The sequence below is a fragment of the Natator depressus genome, chromosome 24 (genome assembly GCF_965152275.1).
Source record: "Natator depressus isolate rNatDep1 chromosome 24, rNatDep2.hap1, whole genome shotgun sequence".
NCBI classification, from domain to species: Eukaryota; Metazoa; Chordata; order Testudines; family Cheloniidae; genus Natator; species Natator depressus.
In genome coordinates this window covers 14,633,514-14,652,245 of record NC_134257.1, presented here as the reverse complement: position 1 = coordinate 14,652,245, position 18,732 = coordinate 14,633,514, and the positions used below count along the sequence as shown (strand labels likewise).

Genomic DNA, 18,732 nt, shown 5'->3' with positions numbered 1-18,732 from the left:
AGGTTGACGGTATGGGGGCTGTGACACATGGAGAAGCAGTTGTCGCTGTAGCCGGCAGAGGGCAGCAGAGATGCACATACACAAACATAATTGCAAACATACACAAACACATGCATGAATCCAGCCACACACACACATTCTTACTAACATACACAAACACCCGCACAAATCCAGCCACACACCAACACAACTGCTAACAGATGCAAACACAGGCACAAATCCAGCTACACGAACACACACACCAGCACAGCCACACACACACGCACCGCCCCTGTGATGTTGCATATGCTTTATAAAAATATGTTTACAAGTGTGAATATGAGGTAACCAGTCACAGCCCCTTCCTCCGCCCCTTCACCTGAGGCCCCGTCCCCTGCACCACCCCTTCACCTCAGGCTCCGCCCTTGCACTGTCCCTTTCCCTGAGGCTCCGCCCTTGCCTCAGTCCCTCCCCCAAGTTCCTGCCCTTGCGTTTGCCTTCTCCTAGAGACTCTGCCCCTGCACCACCCCTTCCCCAGGCCCCGCCCCTGGCCTGCAACCTCCCCTCAGACCCCGCCCTCGTGCCGCCCCCTCACCCTGAGTCCCCGCCCCTGGCCTGCAACCTCCCCTCAGACCCCGCCCTCGTGCCGCCCCCTCACCCTGAGTCCCCGCCCTCACGCCATTTCTTTCACCCAAGATCCTGCCCCCCCCTTGCTCCTCTCCGCCCCTCCCCTCATCGCTCCCCCTTATGGCAGGTATAAAGTGAGGGATCCTGGCCCCCGGTCAGCACCCCTGGGTGTGTGGCATGGCTCATTGTGAAGACCGGAGGAGTCGGGAGGATGGAAACTAGAGCCTGGCACATGAATGAGTGGGATTGTGTTCTGTGATTGGCTGCGATGGGGAGAGACCAGGGGTGGCACCCGCCTCTTCCCACTGCGGGGGTGGGTAAGGTGGTTAGACAGAAAATTGTGGGGTGCTCCCCCCCTCTCGCCACAAGGCCCTGCCCCTCTCTGTGACCCTGCCCCTCCTCTCCCTCCCTCCAGACTCCGCCCCCTAGGGAGGCTGGAAGCCGGAGCCAGGTGGGGGCCAGCTGCCCAGGCCGCCCCCAGCAAGCGTACATTGGCTTCTTTCAGAGTAGCAGCCGTGTTAGTTTGTATCCACAAAAAGAACAGGAGGACTTGTGGCACCTTAGAGACTAAGCAATTTATTTGAGCATAAGCTTTTGTGAGCTCCAGCTCACTTCATCGGATGCATTTGTAATTGTCAATTCATTTCATTAAGTAGCGCCTTGCTGCTCTGGGGGTGTCGGGGGGGAGGGACTTCTGCTGCTTTTCTGTTTTTTGTTTGTTTGTTTTTAATTTCCCGCCGGAGAGCGACTGGCTCCCGGTTGCACAATCTGCTAAAAACCCACCTTTGAAAGGCTGCTTGCTGCGTCATTTTTCCCTTTCGAGCCTCGGAGCTCCCTGCCCTCGGTAAAGCCTCCCTGTCCCGCAGCAGTCACCCAAGCTGATGGGTTTGTAAACCCACTTTATTATCCAGTAACAATAAACAAAACAAAGGCAATTCCCTGATGAAAACTGTGTTAAAGCTGAGAAAGGGGCTGGAACTGGAGGGAAACAGCAGCCTGGTGGGTAATGACACCTTGTCCATGTCTAGTGCTTTCCGGCCAGAGATCTCCAAGCACTATACACAGGAGGGCAGGATCATTTTGGGGAAACTGAGGCACAGAGCAGGGCTGTGAGTTGCCCGTGGGCAGGCAGACTCCAGATCACCTCCCTCCCAGTCCTGTTCTCTGTCTGCTAGGCCAGCCTGCCTCCCGAAAGCCAACACAGCCTGGAAAATAGGAACTACAAATTAAACTGCCCCAGAAATGCCCAGTTCCAGTGGCCCAAGTGGGACCTTGCCCCAGGGCTCTGCTGCGGGGTGGGAGGAGGGCTGGGAGTCAGGACACCTGGGTTCTCCTGGGTTTCTCCAGCTCATGGAGGAGGGTAAATGCTGCCCGGGGTGTGAGCGGTGGACTCTCATCGAGATCCAGGTTGCGGCAGTGCGGAGGGGACGGCGGACGGTCGGCAGGGGTCTTGGCCGTGCTCAGTTACAATAGTCCTTGGTGCTGTTATAATAGTCGCCGTTGTCATCCGAGGGGCAGGGAATCTCCCCGGCACATGGGATTTCCTGCCGGGGACACAGGAAGAGAGACAGATTGTGTGAAAGAGGGGACACTCCCCGAGCAGGAGACCTGTGTGTGATGTCTGCCTGTAACTTCAGTAATGGGGGCGGGGCAGGGGAGTGGGATCCAGGACGCCTGGGTTCTCTCCCTGGCTTGGGGAGTGGGGTCTAGTGGTTGTGGGGGGTGGCGGGGGGGATGCTGGGATCCAGGATTCCTGTGTTCTCTCCCCAGCTTTGGAAGGGGAGTGTGGTCTAGTGGTTGGGGGGCAGGGGTGGGGGGGCAGGGAGCCAGGACTCTTGAATTCTATCCCCAGCTTTGGGAGGGGAGTGGGGTCTAGTGGTTCGAGCGGGGGAGGGTCTGGTAGCCCAGACTCCTGGGTTCCATGCCCACCTTTATGGCCCTGCAGAGCTGTGAACTGCAGTTATCTGGCAGACTAACGAGCATCCCCAGTTGTACTTGGGCAGAGATCTCCCAGCCTCCTGTGCCAGTGCAAGTCCTGGCTATTGGATGTGAAGGAGAATCTCCCCTGAGCCATTAGCAGGACGGGGTCTATGATGCATGGTCAGGTAGTGCTGATTCCGTCCAGCTGGGGACGGTGGGGGGGTGCACAGGCTGCAGCTGCATACTCAACCCCAGCCAGTATGTGGGGGCAGTGGGGACCCAGGGGCTAACAGACCCCCGCAACTGACCTCATAGAGTGAGTCTCTCTGTGGGTTGCTGGGGTCCTCTCTGCTGCCCTCTGGGGAAGGAGAAACAATTATCCCCTTTCACTGTTTATTTTCCTTCTTTAAACATTTTCCCCCAATTCAATCGTTTCCCCCCTCTGGCAACCCCCCCACAAAGCAGGCCGCTTCCGCCAACCCTCATACACACAGTGTAGGGCTCAGCCCCTCCAGCAGAGGGCGGCAGGGACACACACACACACACACACACACACACACACACAGCAGCGGGTTGATTTCCTTCACATGCCCACACTCCAGGTTTTCCATAATGCAGCCAGAGGCCCCCCCTCTTCCTGCCACTCCCCCAATTCCCACCCAGGGGGGTCACTTACCCTGAAGACTCCCCCCCGGTTCTTTCCGTTGGCGGATTCTCCTGGCCAGATAATAAACCCCGAGGTTGCTCAGGAGGAAGAGCAGCAGGACCCCTGCTACGAAGCCTGCCATGGGGCCAGGGCTCAGCTGGTACCAGTCACTGCCGTCTGTGGGGGGGAGGGATGGAGAATAGGGTCATTAGCTCCAGTGTCATGCAGGGTGCAGTGGGGCAGGCCAGGGGAGATGAGGAGGTGGGAGCTGGTTGAGGGGGCAGCATAGTCCTGGGGGGGGACAAAGAAGGCAAGTCTCAGTGGAGGGGGCAGGAAGGAAGCTGGGTTTTTAACCAGGAGAATTTTCCTCCCAAGTGTTTACTGGACATTGGAGTTTCTTTCAGGTTCCTCAAACCTCCAGTCTCCTCTTATTACAATAGCACCTAGAAGCCGCTGCTGAGATCAGAGCCCCGCTGTGCTGAGCACTGCCCGGACACAGAGACAGAGACAGGCCCTGCCCCAGCTGAGATCAGGGCCCTGTTGTGCCAGGCGCTGCCCAGACACACAACCAGAGACAGGCCCTGTCCCTGCTGAGACCACAGACTCAGAACAAGAGACAGACCCTGCCCCAAGTGCAATCAGAGCCCCCTTGTGCCGGCAGCTGCACAGGCCAATGGAAGAAAAAATGCGAACGATCACAAACCTGTGTGTCAGGTTTCAGAGTAACAGCCGTGTTAGTCTGTATTCGCAAAAAGAAAAGGAGGACTTGTGGCACCTTAGAGACTAACCAATTTATTTGAGCATGAGCTTTCGTGAGCTACAGCTCACTTCATCGGATGCATACTGTGGAAACTGCAGAAGACATTATATACACAGAGACCATGAAATGGCCCACCTTGATTTTCATGCACGTTGTAAGGAGAGTGGTCACTTTGGATAGGCTATTACCAGCAGGAGAGTGAGTTTGTGTGTGTATGGGGGTGGGGGGGTGAGAAAACCTGGATTTGTGCTGGAAATGGCCCACCTTGATTATCATGCACATTGTAGGGAGAGTGGTCACTTTGGATAAGCTATTACCAGCAGGAGAGTGAGTTTGTGTGTGTGTGGTTTTTTTGGAAAAAAGTGGGGGGGTGAGAAAACCTGTATTCGTGCTGGAAATGGCCCACCTTGATTTTCATGCACGTTGTAAGGAGAGTGGTCACTTTGGATAGGCTATTACCAGCAGGAGAGTGAGTTTGTGTGTGTGGTTTTTGGAGGGGGATGAGGGGGTGAGAGAACCTGGATTTGTGCAGGAAATGGCCCACCTTGATTATCATACACATTGTGAAGAGAGTGGTCACTTTGGATGGGCTATTACCAGCAGGAGAGTGAGTTTGTGTGTGGGGGGGGGGGCGGAGGGTGAGAAAACCTGGATTTGTGCTGGAAATGGCCCAACTTGATTATCATACACATTGTAAGGAGAGTGATCACTTTAGATAAGCTATTACCAGCAGGAGAGTGGGGTGGGAGGAGGTATTGTTTCATGGTCTCTGTGTATATAATGTCTTCTGCAGTTTCCACAGTATGCATCCGATGAAGTGAGCTGTAGCTCACGAAAGCTCATGCTCAAATAAATTGGTTAGTCGCTAAGGTGCCACAAGTCCTCCTGTTCTTTTTGCGAATACAGACTAACACGGCTGCTTCTCTGAAGCTTATCTAAAGTGATCACTCTCCTTACAAAGTGTATGATAATCAAGTTGGGCCATTTCCAGCACAAATCCAGGTTTTCTCACCCCCACACCCCCATACACACACAAACTCACTCTCCTGCTGGTAATAGTCCATCCAAAGTGACCACTCTCTTTACAATAAGAAAAGGAGTACTTGTGGCACCTTAGAGACTAACCAATTTATTTGAGCATAAGCTTTCGTGAGCTACAGAATGAATACATCCGATGAAGTGAGCTGTAGCTCACGAAAGCTTATGCTCAAATAAATTGGTTAGTCTCTAAGGTGCCACAAGTCCTCCTTTTCTTTTTGCGAATACAGACTAACACGGCTGCTACTCTGAAACCTCTCTTTACAATGTGTATGATAATCAAGTTGGGCCATTTCCAGCACAAATCCAGGTTCTCACCCCCCCCCCCGCCCCTGTTTTTTCAAAAACCACACACACAAACTCACTCTCCCGCTGGTGTGTTGCTGTTTTGCTGGGTACAAAATGAAGCCATTTCCCCCACTTTCCCCCCAGAGTTTTGGGAATTTGGCATTTGAAACTTTTTCTAAACTTTGAATCTACCCTTTCGCCAAAGATTGAATCTGACTTTGAGCAAATGCTTCCTCCAACTTTTCAACCATTCTTTTATCGGCATTTTGATCAAATATGGTTCTGTTCAGTCATCATAATTGTCTGTTTCCCAAAATCCTAAACAATTTTGTTTGCCAACCTCCCCCCCCCCGCCCCAGCATTTTCTGTTTAAAAGATTATTTAACTTTAATTTTAATTGATTATAATTTTCAACAATTGCCCCATGGGTGGCGGGTAGCGTAGGATGGGGAAGGCTGTGCCTCCCCAAACAGCCAGGCACGGCCCCACCCACGCTCCGCCCCCAGGCTCCCAGTTCCCTTCCCACTCTTCCGTGGCTGAGAGCCTGGGGCAGGCAGGCTGGGGCCGGTGCTCGCGAGGCCCGGGGTTGGGGGCGCTGGGGCTGGGGCCACGCCACGCTGCCAGGCACTGGGGTTGGGGCACTCTGGAACTGGGGGTGCATGGGGGGTGGTGGCTGCAGGGGGCAGGCAGGGACACACAGACACAGAGCAGGGCTCAGCTCCTACAGCAGGGGGCCGCAGGGACACCCCCCACCCACCCACCCACCAGGGCTCTGGACTCCGGTGGGGAAGGGGAGGTGGAAGGGGAGGGGTGTGGCCTCGGGCAGAGAGGGAGGGGCCAGGGGCTAGGCTCCCCCAACAGCTCGTTCACCCAGAGCCCATGAATTACTCCTTCAAAACACTGTAAGTAAAAACTGAGATGAAAAATGTAATGAAAAGTCCAGCAAAGAGCTAATTTTGAGGGTGGCAAACCAGACATTTTTCCTGATGATTAAAAAATATTAAATTTCAACCACATGTATGTTATTTGAATGGGTGTTTCTCGGCCTGATGACAGGTTGACTTGTAATGTCATTTGGCTGTTCGGTGGCTCTGTGCGCTGGACAGGGATACTGGAGCCTGGTCAACAAAGCGGACCCAGCTGGAGCATGAGCTGGGAGCTTGTTTATTTTGGTTGGCCTTGTAGAAGGACAGTGCGGGGTTCAACCATGGTGCATGGGGGACTCTAAGCCATTCCCTGGCAACGTAATGCGTAACGTGGAGTCAAATGCGCCCAGTACTTACACACAACAGTGATGGTGAGTGGCAGAGAGGTGGATTTCCCTAGGGTGTTGTGCACCTCACACTGATATTCTCCCCCATCAGCCACCTGGACGCCCAGGAAAGCCAGTTCTGGCTGTGCCCACCCCAGCCGCTCGCCATCCTTGTACCAGGAGAAGCCCACTCTGCCATAGGCGCTGGTGTCCAGCTGGCACATCAGGGACAGGGGTTCCCCCGTGCTGCGATGAGGGCCTGGGGTGGCCACCACATGCACCACGGGGGGGGCTGCAGAGGAAGCGAATGAGATATGAGCTAATGACACCCCTGTGGGATGGCAGTTGGGGGCTTAGGCGCTGCATGGCATGGGGCGGAGGGGCTCCATGGCTCCGTCCCCAATGCTCTAGCCCCACTCCCATATCCAAGTGATGGCATAAGGAGGGCCCCTGGACCCTCCCATTTGTGAACCAGGCTCTACCCCCATGGCTGTGGCCCTGCCCCCAACTGGAATGTCAGTGACAGAAAGGCCCCCCCTGCAATCTGTGCTCTCCTGCTCCGCCCCCAGGGCTGTGGTCCCGCCCCCATTTGGAATGTAGGTGAGACAAGGATCCCTCCCATCTGTGCTCTTTGGCCCCACCCCCAGGGCTGTGGCCCCGCCCCCAACTGGCATGTCAGTGACTGAAGGGCCCCTCCCATCTGTGCTCCTTGGCCCCCACCCCCAGAGCTCTGGCCCCACCCTGGCACTGGCTACTCACCAAGGATGGCCACATAGGTGGTGGGGGATATAGCCAGGTAGCCACGCCCGGTGCCGGAGACCCACTTCATGCAGGTGTAATTGCCCCCGTGAGACAAGGTTGCCCCCTTGATCTGCACAGAGGGGCCCCCGGGCAGATCCTCATAGTTGTGAATCCAGGAGTAGAACTGGTCCAGCGACCTGCTGTCCTCCACGCATCTCAGTGTGAATGAGTCACCCTCCCTGATCGGGCCCGGGCCGTCCGCGTCCACCAGGACCTTCAGGTGGGGGGTCCAGCCTGAAAAAGCCATTGGAGATGGGTCAGAACCAGCGCTCTATTGAGGTGAAGACCCAATGCCCCATTCCCTGCACCCATGAGCCAGCTAGTCCCTCATCCTGGGGCCGGATGGGAGCTGGCGCCCACTAGAGGGGAAAGGTCCCATGTCCCATTCCCCACCCCTTGTGCCAGCCAGACCCCTGCCCTAGGACTGGATTAGAGCCAGTGCCTGCTAGAGGGGAAAGGCCCCGTGCCCCGTTTCCCGCCCCCCAGTTTGTGCCCTGGGGTCTGATGGGGGCCGGTGCCCCCTACAAAGGAAAATCCCCATACATAATGCTACTCACCTGTGGCTGGGGGCTGGGACCCTTTGGGGAGGCACCTATTCTGGTAGCCCCGCACCCGGCACTCCAGCGCCGCCCCCCGGTGCTGCCAGACGATGTGCATGCTCAGCCAGCTCTCGCGTTGGCCAGCTGCAGTTTCCGTCAGGATCCGCGTGCCGGCTCCATCATACCAATACAGGCCGGAGGAGGAGCAGCGCTCGGAGATGGAGCAGAACAAGCTGCCGCTCAGGGCTCCCCCGGTCCTGGCCATGCCATAATTGACCCTGCAGGGATGTTCTGTGCAGGGTGGGTGAGGGGGAGAGCCAGTCACTGCTGGGGGTACGGCCATGGGCCCAGCCACCTCCAGTCACCACCCACTGCCCCTTCTTTGAGAGCTTCCCCAAGCCCAGGTGGGGGTGTGACCTGTACCAGGCTCCCCTCCCAGAGCTGGGAGAGAACCCAGGAATTCTGGCTCCCAGCCCCCCCTGCTGTGACCACTAGATCCCACTCCCCTCCCAGAGCTGGGAGAGAACCCAGGAGTTCTGGCTCCAATTTTGGCTTCCTCTAACCACCAGACTCCACTGTTTCTTCACAGCTCTGCAGAATGTGGCCATCTGATTTGAGTGAAATGTTAAGAGCGGTGTACAGCAACCGTCCTTGGGGATGGCTCGATGGGCGCTGAGGTGCAGCCACTTCTGGGGCGGGGCAGCCAGGGAGCAGCCACACATAACGCTGCACGGGGCCGGGCTGGGTTGCTGGGGAAATGTTTCTGGAAGAGGAGCTGGGGATTACCTGACACTGTGAGGCACAGGGCTCGGGGGCTTCTCCAGCTTTGGCTCTGGGTCTGGAACTCAAAGGAGTAGGCGCCCCCGTCTCCGAGCGCCAGTGGGTTGAGGCGCAGGGTGCAGTTGTGCTGCAGGTCGCCCAGGAACTGGACGCGCTCGGCCTTGCCATAGCCCTGCCCTGCTGCTGCAGTGAGCCGCACAATTCTCTCCTTGTTCTGGCTCCAGGTCACGGCCCTGACGAGCTGACCCTCGGGGTAGGTGTAGGAGCAAGGGATTGTCACACATGAGCCGCTCCATCCAGCCAGGGGGTCCACGGGCAGGGTCACCCCCCAGTCCTGGCAGCCTGCACCTGGAGGGGAAGCAGCATCCTGCTATCTGCGGCATAGAGCCCCTTCGTGCTGCCCTGGGGCATCGGGGCCAGCCCTGACTGCCAGGGGAGAGTCCCGACCCTGCTCCCTGCAGCACAGCGCCCCCTGGTGCTGCCCTGGGGCATCGGGGCCAGCCCTGACTGCCAGAGGAGAGTCCCCACCCTGCTCCCTGCAGCACAGCACCCCCTGGTGCTGCCCTGGGGCATCGGGGCCAGCCCTGACTGCCAGAGGAGAGTCCCCACCCTGCTCCCTGCAGCACAGTGCCCCCTGGTGCTGCCCTGGGGCATCGGGGCCAGCCCTGACTGCCAGAGGAGAGCTCCCACCCCACTCCCTGCAGCGCAGTGCCCCCTGGTGCTGCCCTGGGGCATCGGGGCCAGCCCTGACTGCCAGAGGAGAGTCCCCACCCTGCTCCCTGCAGCACAGCGCCCCCTGGTGCTGCCCTGGGGCATCGGGGCCAGCCCTGACTGCCAGGGGAGAGCCATGACCTTGCCTCCTGCAGCACAGCGCCCCCTAGAGTTTGCAAATGAACCCCAGAAATTCCAGATGCCTCCTGCTGGATTTCAAGCATTGGCAGGTGGAGCTGTCTCCATGGCAGAGTCTCCCACATTCCCGCCTCCCTGTTCATCCCCGTTACTGCATCCCAGCCCCAGCCCGAGCGCAACCAGCACCACTCACCGGTCAGGATGGAGAGGGCCAGCAGCAGCAGGCCCTCCATCTCCTCCAGGGTGAACGTTGATGTAGGGCCTACAAGAAAGGGAAACCGGATTTGGGCCCAGGAAAGGTTCCTACGAAAACATTTTCAGCACAAAGGGTGTCCCAGAAAGGCCACGAGCTCCATAGTGAGGCCGGGCTTGGGGCTGAGGCAGGAGATCTTGGCTCTAGTCACGGCTGGAGCCCAATATAGGAGTCACATAGTCATTCTCTGGATTACTTCAGAATTCCCAGTGATCCTGCGGAGGTTTGACAGGTTCGTGTCCCCAGGTCAGGACCAGGATTATGGAACTGGGGTTCAGCTGGGAGCCCCTTGGGCACGGCTGTGACACTCGCACTTGAGGAATTATTAGCACATTTAACAAAGTCACAAAGGCTCCAGCCCAGCGAGGTAGATAGAGAGACGGCAGCGGGTCCCTCTGAACCGTCCCATGCAGAACACCCCGGACTGTCAGCCAGTATCTTCCTCCTCACCATCACCTTCCTCGCTGTCACCCTGGCACCTCCCAAGGGCTACATGACGCTCTCCTGCCCGCAGGCTGGGATGCGACTTGTACTTGACATTACGCTGACGCCACCCTGCCTAATGCCTGTTCCATAGGGGTATCTCCCCTCTTCCTTATGTGTATCTCCTCCCCCTACCAGTGATGGGGGCCCTTCCCCTATAGGTAGGTCATGGCTCTCTGGTGGTCAGACAGCTGCCGATGGGCCCATGCTAAAATATCTGCAAGCTGGTGTTAGCTCATGTTCCTGGTGTCGTTGTGGACAAAGCTCCCCCTTCAATGCTCTGTTCCCACGTCCCCAAAACGTAGGGGTCACCGTTAGGCCATTTCTCTGTGCCAAAGTCCATAGGCCCCAAGCCTTATGCTAAGTGCTGACGCCAGCGTCTCACAGGAGACAGGCCTGTGGGTTCCTTGCACTGCTGCCACATAAAATAAATGCTAAAGCCAGTTGTATGGGCTACACAATGCTGCCACAGGGCCCCATGTGACCATGAGCAAGCCACGCCGCTCTGTGCCTCAGTTTCCCCACCTGTACAAGGAGGATAAAAATCTTACTTTTGTCTCTTTAGACTTCAAATGCTTTGTAGCAGGGACTGTCTCTGGCTGTGTGTCTGGGCAGCCCCTGGCACAACGGGGCCCTGATCGCAGCTGGGGCAGGGACAGTCTCTCACGTTGTGTCTGGGCAGCGCCTAGCACAACGGGGCCCTGATCTCAGCTGGGCCATTAGACGTGACCATAACACATGTGGGAAATAGTCATAACGACCTCGCAGTGTTTAGCTTTATTCAGCATCGCAGTTTCCTGCCTTGCTGAGGAGACCAGAGTAGTTATCAGCCCAGCCGCTTACTGCTGAGTTCATTGATCTGCCCATCTTAATGTCAGAAGGGACCTTTATGCCCACACAGTCTGCCCAGCCCAGTGACCGCCCCAGGGATCCCGACCTCCAGCCCAGATCTGATGGTCGAGCTAGAGCAGTGCTTTTAGGGACATCTGATCTCCATAGAAAGACTCCAAGGGCTGGAGACTCTGTCTCTGGGGCAGTCCTTCCCAGGGTCACTTCCCCTCCATGGGGAAAATCTGCCCCTTATTCCCAGTCTTGATTTGTCTGGCTCCATCCCCCAGCTGTCGGCTCTCACGTTGTCCATGTCTGTTGGGTTAACAAGCCCTCTGAAACCTCCCCCACCCGCCCACCAGGGAGGTGCTGACAGACAGGGATCTAGTCCCCTTTGAGCCTTCCCCAGGTTAAACTCACTAGATTGAGCTCCTTCAGTGCTTGGCTGTCGGGCAGGTTTTCCAGCCCTCGGATTGTCCCTGCTGCTCTTCTCTGACCCCTCCCCCATTTCTGGATACCTTGTTTGCCATGCGGCCCCCCAGAGCTAGGTGCAGTCTCCCCAGTGTCACGTCCAGTGGGGATCCCAGCTCCTACTTGCTATTTCCCTGTGTCTCCAGCCCAGGGTCACACTTGCCCTCTTAGCCAGAGCATCGCCTGAGGAGCTCATGGACAGTTGGCTCCACCAGGACACCTGGGTCCTTCCTAGAGTCACTGCTGAGCAGGGTACAGCCCCCCAGCCTGGTCATGATGGGCTTACCAGTGTCCCATGGGGCTGGCTCCCCCGCTGTGATACACAGTTCCTTTAGCTGGGCCCTTCCCTCTGCCCCACTGGGGCCAGAGATGCTGAGTTTGTGTCTCGGAAGATCTGATGTGACACAACGACCTCGTGTGAGATCTCATCTCGTGTGATGTGTGATGTGACACAGGATCTCATAGAGAAGGCGGAAGGGGCCAGCGATTATCTGCAGTCTGGAGCTTGCTGCGCCAAGGCTAGTGGTGAAAGCAGCCCTCCTGGGTTCTTTATCCAGCTTTGGGAGGGGAGTGGGGTCTACAGGTTAGAGCAGGGGTGGGGGCTGGGAGCCAGGACTCCTGGGTTCTCTCCCTGGCTCTGGGAGGGGAGTGGGGTCTAGTAGTTAGAGCAGGGGGATGGATAGTCAGGACTTTGGGTTTGGCTATCTCTGGCTTTGGGATGAAAGTGGGGGTTCAATGGGTTAGAGCAGGAGGGACTGGGAATCAGGACTCCTGGGTTCCAGTCTTGGCTTGGGGAGGGTTGTGGGATCTAATGGTTAGATCGGCAGGGGCTTTTCCCTGGTAGGCAGCCGGGTGCTGTGAGCATCTCAGACCTGTTCCTAGCAAACGTGTCTGAAGCACCAAATCGACACCCCAGATGGCGTTAACCAGCCCCTCGCTGGCTGAACAGGCCACGGGGACTGAGCTCTCCTCTGCCCCCTAGAGGAGAGGTCTGCATTAACGGGGGGGGGGCGGCGTGGGAGCATGAGTATGGGGTACAGAATGGCTCAGCAAAGACCCCAAGGGAATTCAGTCTCCCTGGCACATGAGCTGGGCCTTATCTTTGTTCTGCCAGCAGCCTCCAGGTGGTGCTGTTACAATTTGCCCTTAGTGTGCAAGCAACTGTTCAGGGTTTGGAAGAAATTTGTTTTTCACTCATTTTTGCACTTTAGTTCTCTCCGGGGTGCTTGCTGCCTCAATCCCTCAGTCTGTGGAGAGTTATTTGCTCCCTGGGAACCCGGCCTTGGTGGTTTCTGCTGACAGTCCCTACAGAGGGAGTTCCCTGGATGCTGTTTACGACCACGTTTGTCCAGGACTGGTGCACGTACAGCAAACACACAAGTTGCACTGAGAATATACCCAGCCTCCATGGTGCTAGTTTCTCCTCCTTCAGGTGACTGACCTACAAAGCCCTGGATTCTGCTCCCACTCCCCAGAGGGGCAGCGATATTCCCGTGTTTGTGCAGCGCCTAGCACACTGGGGTGCTTGCCCGGGCTTGGGTCTCAGCACTACTACAGTGCAAATAATAACTAATAATAAACCTACAAGATCCTCTATTTAAAATTTCAATTACTCCTTCATCCAAACACCATATAACCCAGTTACCAGCTGCACACAGATGCTGCACGGGGACAGCTCCTCTGGCACTGAGATGCAGCCTCCTCTGGGGTGGAGCAGCCGGGAAACAGCTGCACATAACACCAGGCAGGGATGGCTCACCCAGGGCTAAGATGCAGCCACCTCTGGGGCAGGGCAACTGGGTAAGAGCCACACATAATACCACACAGGGATGACTCACCGGGTGCTGAGATGCAGCCACCTCTGGCACAGGGCAGCCGAGGAGCAGTTGCACATAATGCCCCATGGGGATAGCTCACCCAGCGCTAAGATGCAGCCACCTCTGGGGTGGGGCAACTGATACTAAACTAAGAGCAACACCTTCCATTTCAATTTAAGCTGCTTTGAGACTCTAAACACAGACTCTTTCCCAAAACACACACACACACAATATCATGGAAGTTCCCGGGAGTGTGAGATCTCAGGAGCACAGCACTTACCCTGGTCCTGGGGCTGCGTTAGACACTGGGAGCCCCTTCCGATCTCACCGAGGACAGTAACCAGGGAGGCAGTGGGCTACGGCAGATAGATAAACATCCCTGCTCAAGTATTTGTAACCCACGAGCCTGTGTGCTGGGCTGGCAGGGGCTGGGGCTCAGGGGAGGAAAAGGAACTGTGATAAAGACTTCCTGGCTCTTAATGGCACCAGTCCTGATCTTCACATGTCAAGAAAAGCCAGTGGTGAGAGGCGGGGAGTGGGGAGTGGGCAGACCAGACCAGGACCCAGGACTCCTGGGTTCCATTCTCAGCTCTCAGAGCAGAGTGGGGTCTCGTGGTTACAGTGGCAGGCTAGGATCTAGGATTCCTGGATTCTATCCCAGTTCTAGGAGGGGAGTGGGGTCTAAAGGTTAGTGTGTGGGGGGGGTGGGTAAAATCATGGAGCAGGTCCTTAAGGGCTTGGGGCTGAGGAATCAATTCTGAAGCACTTAGAGGAGGGGAAAGTGATCAGGAACAGTCAGCATGGATTCACCAAGGGCAAGTCATGCCTGACTAATCTAATTGCTTTCTATGATGAGATAACTGGCTCTGTGGATGAAGGGAAAGCAGTGGACGTGTTGTTCCTTGACTTTAGCAAAGCTTTTGACACGGTCTCCCACAGTATTCTTACCAGCAAGTTAAAGAAGTATGGGCTGGATGAATGGACTATAAGGTGGATAGAAAGCTGGCTAGATTGTTGGGCTCAACGGGTAGTGATCAATGGCTCCATGTCTAGCTGACAGCCGGTATCAAGTGGAGTGCCCCAGGGGTCGGTCCTGGAGCCGGTTTTGTTCAATATCTTCATAAATGATCTGGAGGATGGTGTGGATTGCACCCTCAGCAAGTTTGCAGATGACACTAAACTGGGAGGAGAGGTAGATACGCTGGAGGGTAGGAATAGATATAGAGGGACCTAGACAAATTGGAGGATTGGGCCAAAAGAAATCTGATGAAGTTCAACAAGAACAAGTGCAGAGTCCTGCACTTAGGACGGAAGAATCCCACACACTGCTACAGACTAGGGACCGAATGGCTCGGCAGCAGTTCTGCAGAAAAGGACCTAGGGGTTACAGTGGACGAGAAGCTGGATATGAGTCAACAGTGTGCCCTTGTTGCCAAGAAGGCCAATGGCATTTTGGGATGTCTAAGTAGGGGCATTGCCAGCAGATCGAGGGACGTGATCGTTCCCCTCTATTCGACATTGGTGAGGCCTCATCTGGAGTACTGTGTCCAGTTTTGGGCCCCACACTACAAGAAGGATGTGGAAAAATTGGAAAACGTCCAGCAGAGGGCAACAAAAATTATTAGGGGACTGGAACACATGACTTAGGAGGAGAGGCTGAGGGAACTGGGGATGTTTAGTTTACAGAAGAGAAGAATGAGGAGGGATTTGATAGCTGCTTTCAACTACCTGAAAGGGAGTTCCAAAGGGGGTTCTCAGTGGTGGCAGATGACAGAACGAGGAGTAATGGTCTCAAGTTGCAGTGGGGGAGGTTTAGGTTGGATATTAGGAAAAACTTTTTCACTAGGAGGGTGGTGAAGCACTGGAATGCGTTACCTAGAGAGGTGGTGGAATCTCCTTCCTTAGAAGTTTTTAAGGTCAGGCTTGACAAAGCCCTGGCTGGGATGATTCAGTTGGGGATTGGTCCTGCTTTGAGCAGGGGGTGGGACTAGATGACCTCCTGAGGTCCCTTCCAACCCTGATATTCTATGATTCTATGTCTTCAGAGGCAGAGTTGTTAATAGAACCCAGGCGTTCTGCTCCCAGCCCCTCCCCCTGCTCTGACCCACCAGACCCCACTCCTGCCAGCCAGGGCTGGGGATAGAACCCAGGAGTCCTGGCTCCCCACTATCCCCGCTACCACCCACTAGCTCCCACTCCCTGCCCAGAGCATGTGTATGCAGACAGACAGAGACACACAGAGCCCCACCCTCATAACACACTGTGCCCAGAAGAGGGGCATGGGGTGGGGGAAATACCCCAACGATTTGTCTGTCGCAGATTCCCCATTGATGGGGTGAGTCACTATTGATGACTCAGCACCTGGCCAGTGAATGGATCCTGCCCCTTCCATGGACCCTGCCCCACTGATTCGCCTGCCTGCCCGTCACCCCGATGGGTAACAGCTTCATTGTCAGTGTGTGGAGCATAGATAGATACATAGATTCCCACCCAGTGGCCCCAGGGACATGCCGGCCACTTCCGGGAGCTGCAAGGAGCCAGGACGGGCAGGGAGCCTGCCTTAGCCCCACCAACCAGACTTTTAACAGTCCGGTCAGCAGTGCTGGCCAGTGCACAGCAACCCTTGGAGACAGGTGTTCCCACCTCCACAACAGACCCACCCTCAGCCAGGGGAGCTCCGGGGTGCAGAGTCTGGGGGATTCGGACGCAGCCAACCTCTGGGGCGGGGCCGCTGGGGAACAGCCTCACATAACGCTGCATGGGGAGGGTTCGTTCGGTGATGAGATGCAGCCCGCTCTGGGGCGGGGCAGCTGGGGAACACGGACACCTCACTGTGTCTGCATATCTCTTTGTAGACCGTCGTGTTGCTGAATCTGTACCGGAACCCCCAGAACACAGCCCAGCTGGCAGACGGCTCACACTGTGAGTACCCGATACCCCCTCCTGGCCCAGCTGCATGGGACACACTCCCAGCCCTTCCTGTCCCTTAACGCCCTGGTTGGGCCTCCATACATGAGCCTCGGCTCTGCCTGGCTTGTGAGGAAGCTCGCAGCCTCCGGAGACGCCCCTCACTCCTGGCAACAGGAGGCACGGGGGGTACCGCACGCAGTTTTCCCATTGTCCGACAGCAGAGTGAGTCTGTGTCTCTCTCCTCCAGGTCATGTCAGCGATGTGGAAGTGCAGGAGCGTTACAACAATTTCTTTGAGGTGAGTCACTGAAAGTGGGCTGGGAATAAAACCCAGGAGTCCTGGCTCTCAGCCCCCTCCCCCGCTCCCAGCTCTCTAACCACTAGGCACCACTCCCATCCCAAGCTAGAATAGAACCCAGGAGTCCTGACTCCCAGCTCCCTCTGCCCCCTCCCCACCAGACCCCACTCCCCTCCCAGAGCTGGGAATAGAAGCCAGAAATCCTGACTGCACCTCACACCAGGCAACCCATCCTTATGTGGCATCGCTGTGCGGCTGTTCCCCACCTGCCCTACCCTGCCCCAGAGGTGGCTGCATCCCAGGGCTGGGCAAGCCGTTTCTGTGCATCGTTATGTGTGGCTGTTCCCCGGCTGCCCTGCCCCAGAGGAGGCTGCATCCAGGGCTGGGCGAGCCAGCAGATAATCTGCTGCTCTTCACATTACACTGAGCTACTTCCAGCAAATCACTGCTACCTTTTCCGGGTTCGCTTTTAAAGCTGTACTAGCCAACAATCCATCATCCATCAAAAATCTACCCTTTCCTTCCTCAGACAGGGCTTTAACCTGACCATCCACTTTAATCTGCTCCTGAGAAACATTTTCCTGACCAATGAGTTTTTTCTGTGCTTGATCTAATTTCAGAGAGTCACTTCTGAGACAGTAGACAGACATTCAGCAACTTCATTCACAGACAAACTGCTTTTTTGCACAGACAAACAGCTATTTCCCAAAGACAAACTTTTGGCAAAACCCTCCATAGACACAGCCTCAGGATTAATCCTCCCTGTGCCTGGTTTATGTTAATTTGACTGAACATAATTTTAATATCATTTCCCATCATAAGATCCTTAGGGATTGTGTTTTTCACTCCCACAATTATGGTGCCATCAAATCCCTTCCATGTAAGGCGGATTTTAGCCAAAGGCACCCTGACAAAATACTCAGATAAGGTTACAACAGTTACACTTTCACCTGGCAAATAATCTTCCTCCCTGACAAGACTTGCTTTAACCAAAGTAATATCTGCTGTGGGGTCCCTCCATGCCATACACCTTACTCCATTCACTTCTGCACTGCTAACAAACTCTATATTATTTCCCCTGTATTTAGCTTTAATATGAGTTTTAAGGTCAAATTCTCCAGAGACAACAGAAACAGCATTTGCACACAGGGCACCAGTGCTGGGCTCTGTTGGCTTGCCTGTGAGTTTATAATAACAGGATTAGCATTTACTGGGTTTGGGGTTTTATTTTTTCCGTTTGGATGCTCTGGTTTGATGTGCCCAGGTGTACCACACAAATGACATACCACTTGGAGTAGGAGTTTTTCTGCCCTGGGCCCCCATGAGCTTTTCTCACAGAAGTGGGACTGGTCCCACCTTTAAATCCTCCTCGCCTCTTAAACTGGGGAGAATGGTGATTAACTTTCCCCTGGGGTTTACACCCTTCTCGAGCCCTATTTTGAGTATGGGCATCTGCAATCTCTGCGGCCTGCAGGACTGACTCAGGGTCCCTATCACACACAGCTGCTCTCCCCTGGTCAGGCACAATGTCTAAGAACTGTTCCAAAGTTATTAAATCCAGCAGTTTTTCAAAGCCCCCTTGTGCTTTCGCTCCCACAACCCACTTTTTAAGAAAACCCATCAGCTTATGGGCACATTCCACAAAAGTACAATCATTAGACATTCTAAACTTTCTAAATTTAATTCTGTAAGAATCAGGAGTAATCTTGAACTGCCTTAACACAGAATCTTTAAACAGCTCATAATCTAAGGCTTCTTGTTCCCCCAATTCATTAAATACCTCCCTGGCTTTTCCAGTCAGTCTGCTCATCAGGACAGGCATTCGCTGACCATCGGAGATCTTGTGCAGCTTGCAGAGGCGTTCAAAGGTCGACAAAAACTCCTCTATATCCTCAGTATCGTTGTAAATACTTCCCCAGTTTTTCTCCTGGCGGTGGGGAACTGGAGCACCAGGCGGTGGGGACTTTCTCTGCTCTTCCAATACTCATAGCTGAAGTCTGGCAGTCTCCTGTTGCATCTGGTGAGCCTTCTCCTCAGCAGCTATACGCGCCATGTGCCTTCTAGGAGCCTTTTCCTCCAATTCAGCCGTTCTCTCAGCAGCTTCTCTCTATCTTTCAGCAGCCCTTTTCTTAGTGCAAGGGGACTGTTGCCCCCTTACTAACAGTCAGTGGGGGTGTTTTGGTTGCTAGCTCCC

The 18,732-nt window shown here is 55.3% G+C and overlaps 1 protein-coding gene across 1 annotated transcript; it reads right to left on the bottom strand.

Moving 5' to 3' along the window:
* Nucleotides 1-1,163: 1,163 nt before the first annotated feature.
* Nucleotides 1,164-18,366, bottom strand: LOC141977342 (B-cell receptor CD22-like). The gene is made up of 10 exons (XM_074938780.1): nucleotides 18,319-18,366; nucleotides 13,612-13,687; nucleotides 9,673-9,741; nucleotides 8,637-8,978; nucleotides 7,869-8,141; nucleotides 7,270-7,545; nucleotides 6,542-6,802; nucleotides 3,203-3,349; nucleotides 2,835-2,884; nucleotides 1,164-2,150 (listed from the first exon to the last, which is right to left on the bottom strand). The coding sequence occupies exons 1-10, from the start codon at nucleotides 18,358-18,360 to the stop codon at nucleotides 2,067-2,069; spliced, it is 1,620 nt and encodes a 539-aa protein (XP_074794881.1). The 5' UTR covers nucleotides 18,361-18,366; the 3' UTR covers nucleotides 1,164-2,066.
* Between the last annotated feature and the right edge of the window lie 366 nt (nucleotides 18,367-18,732).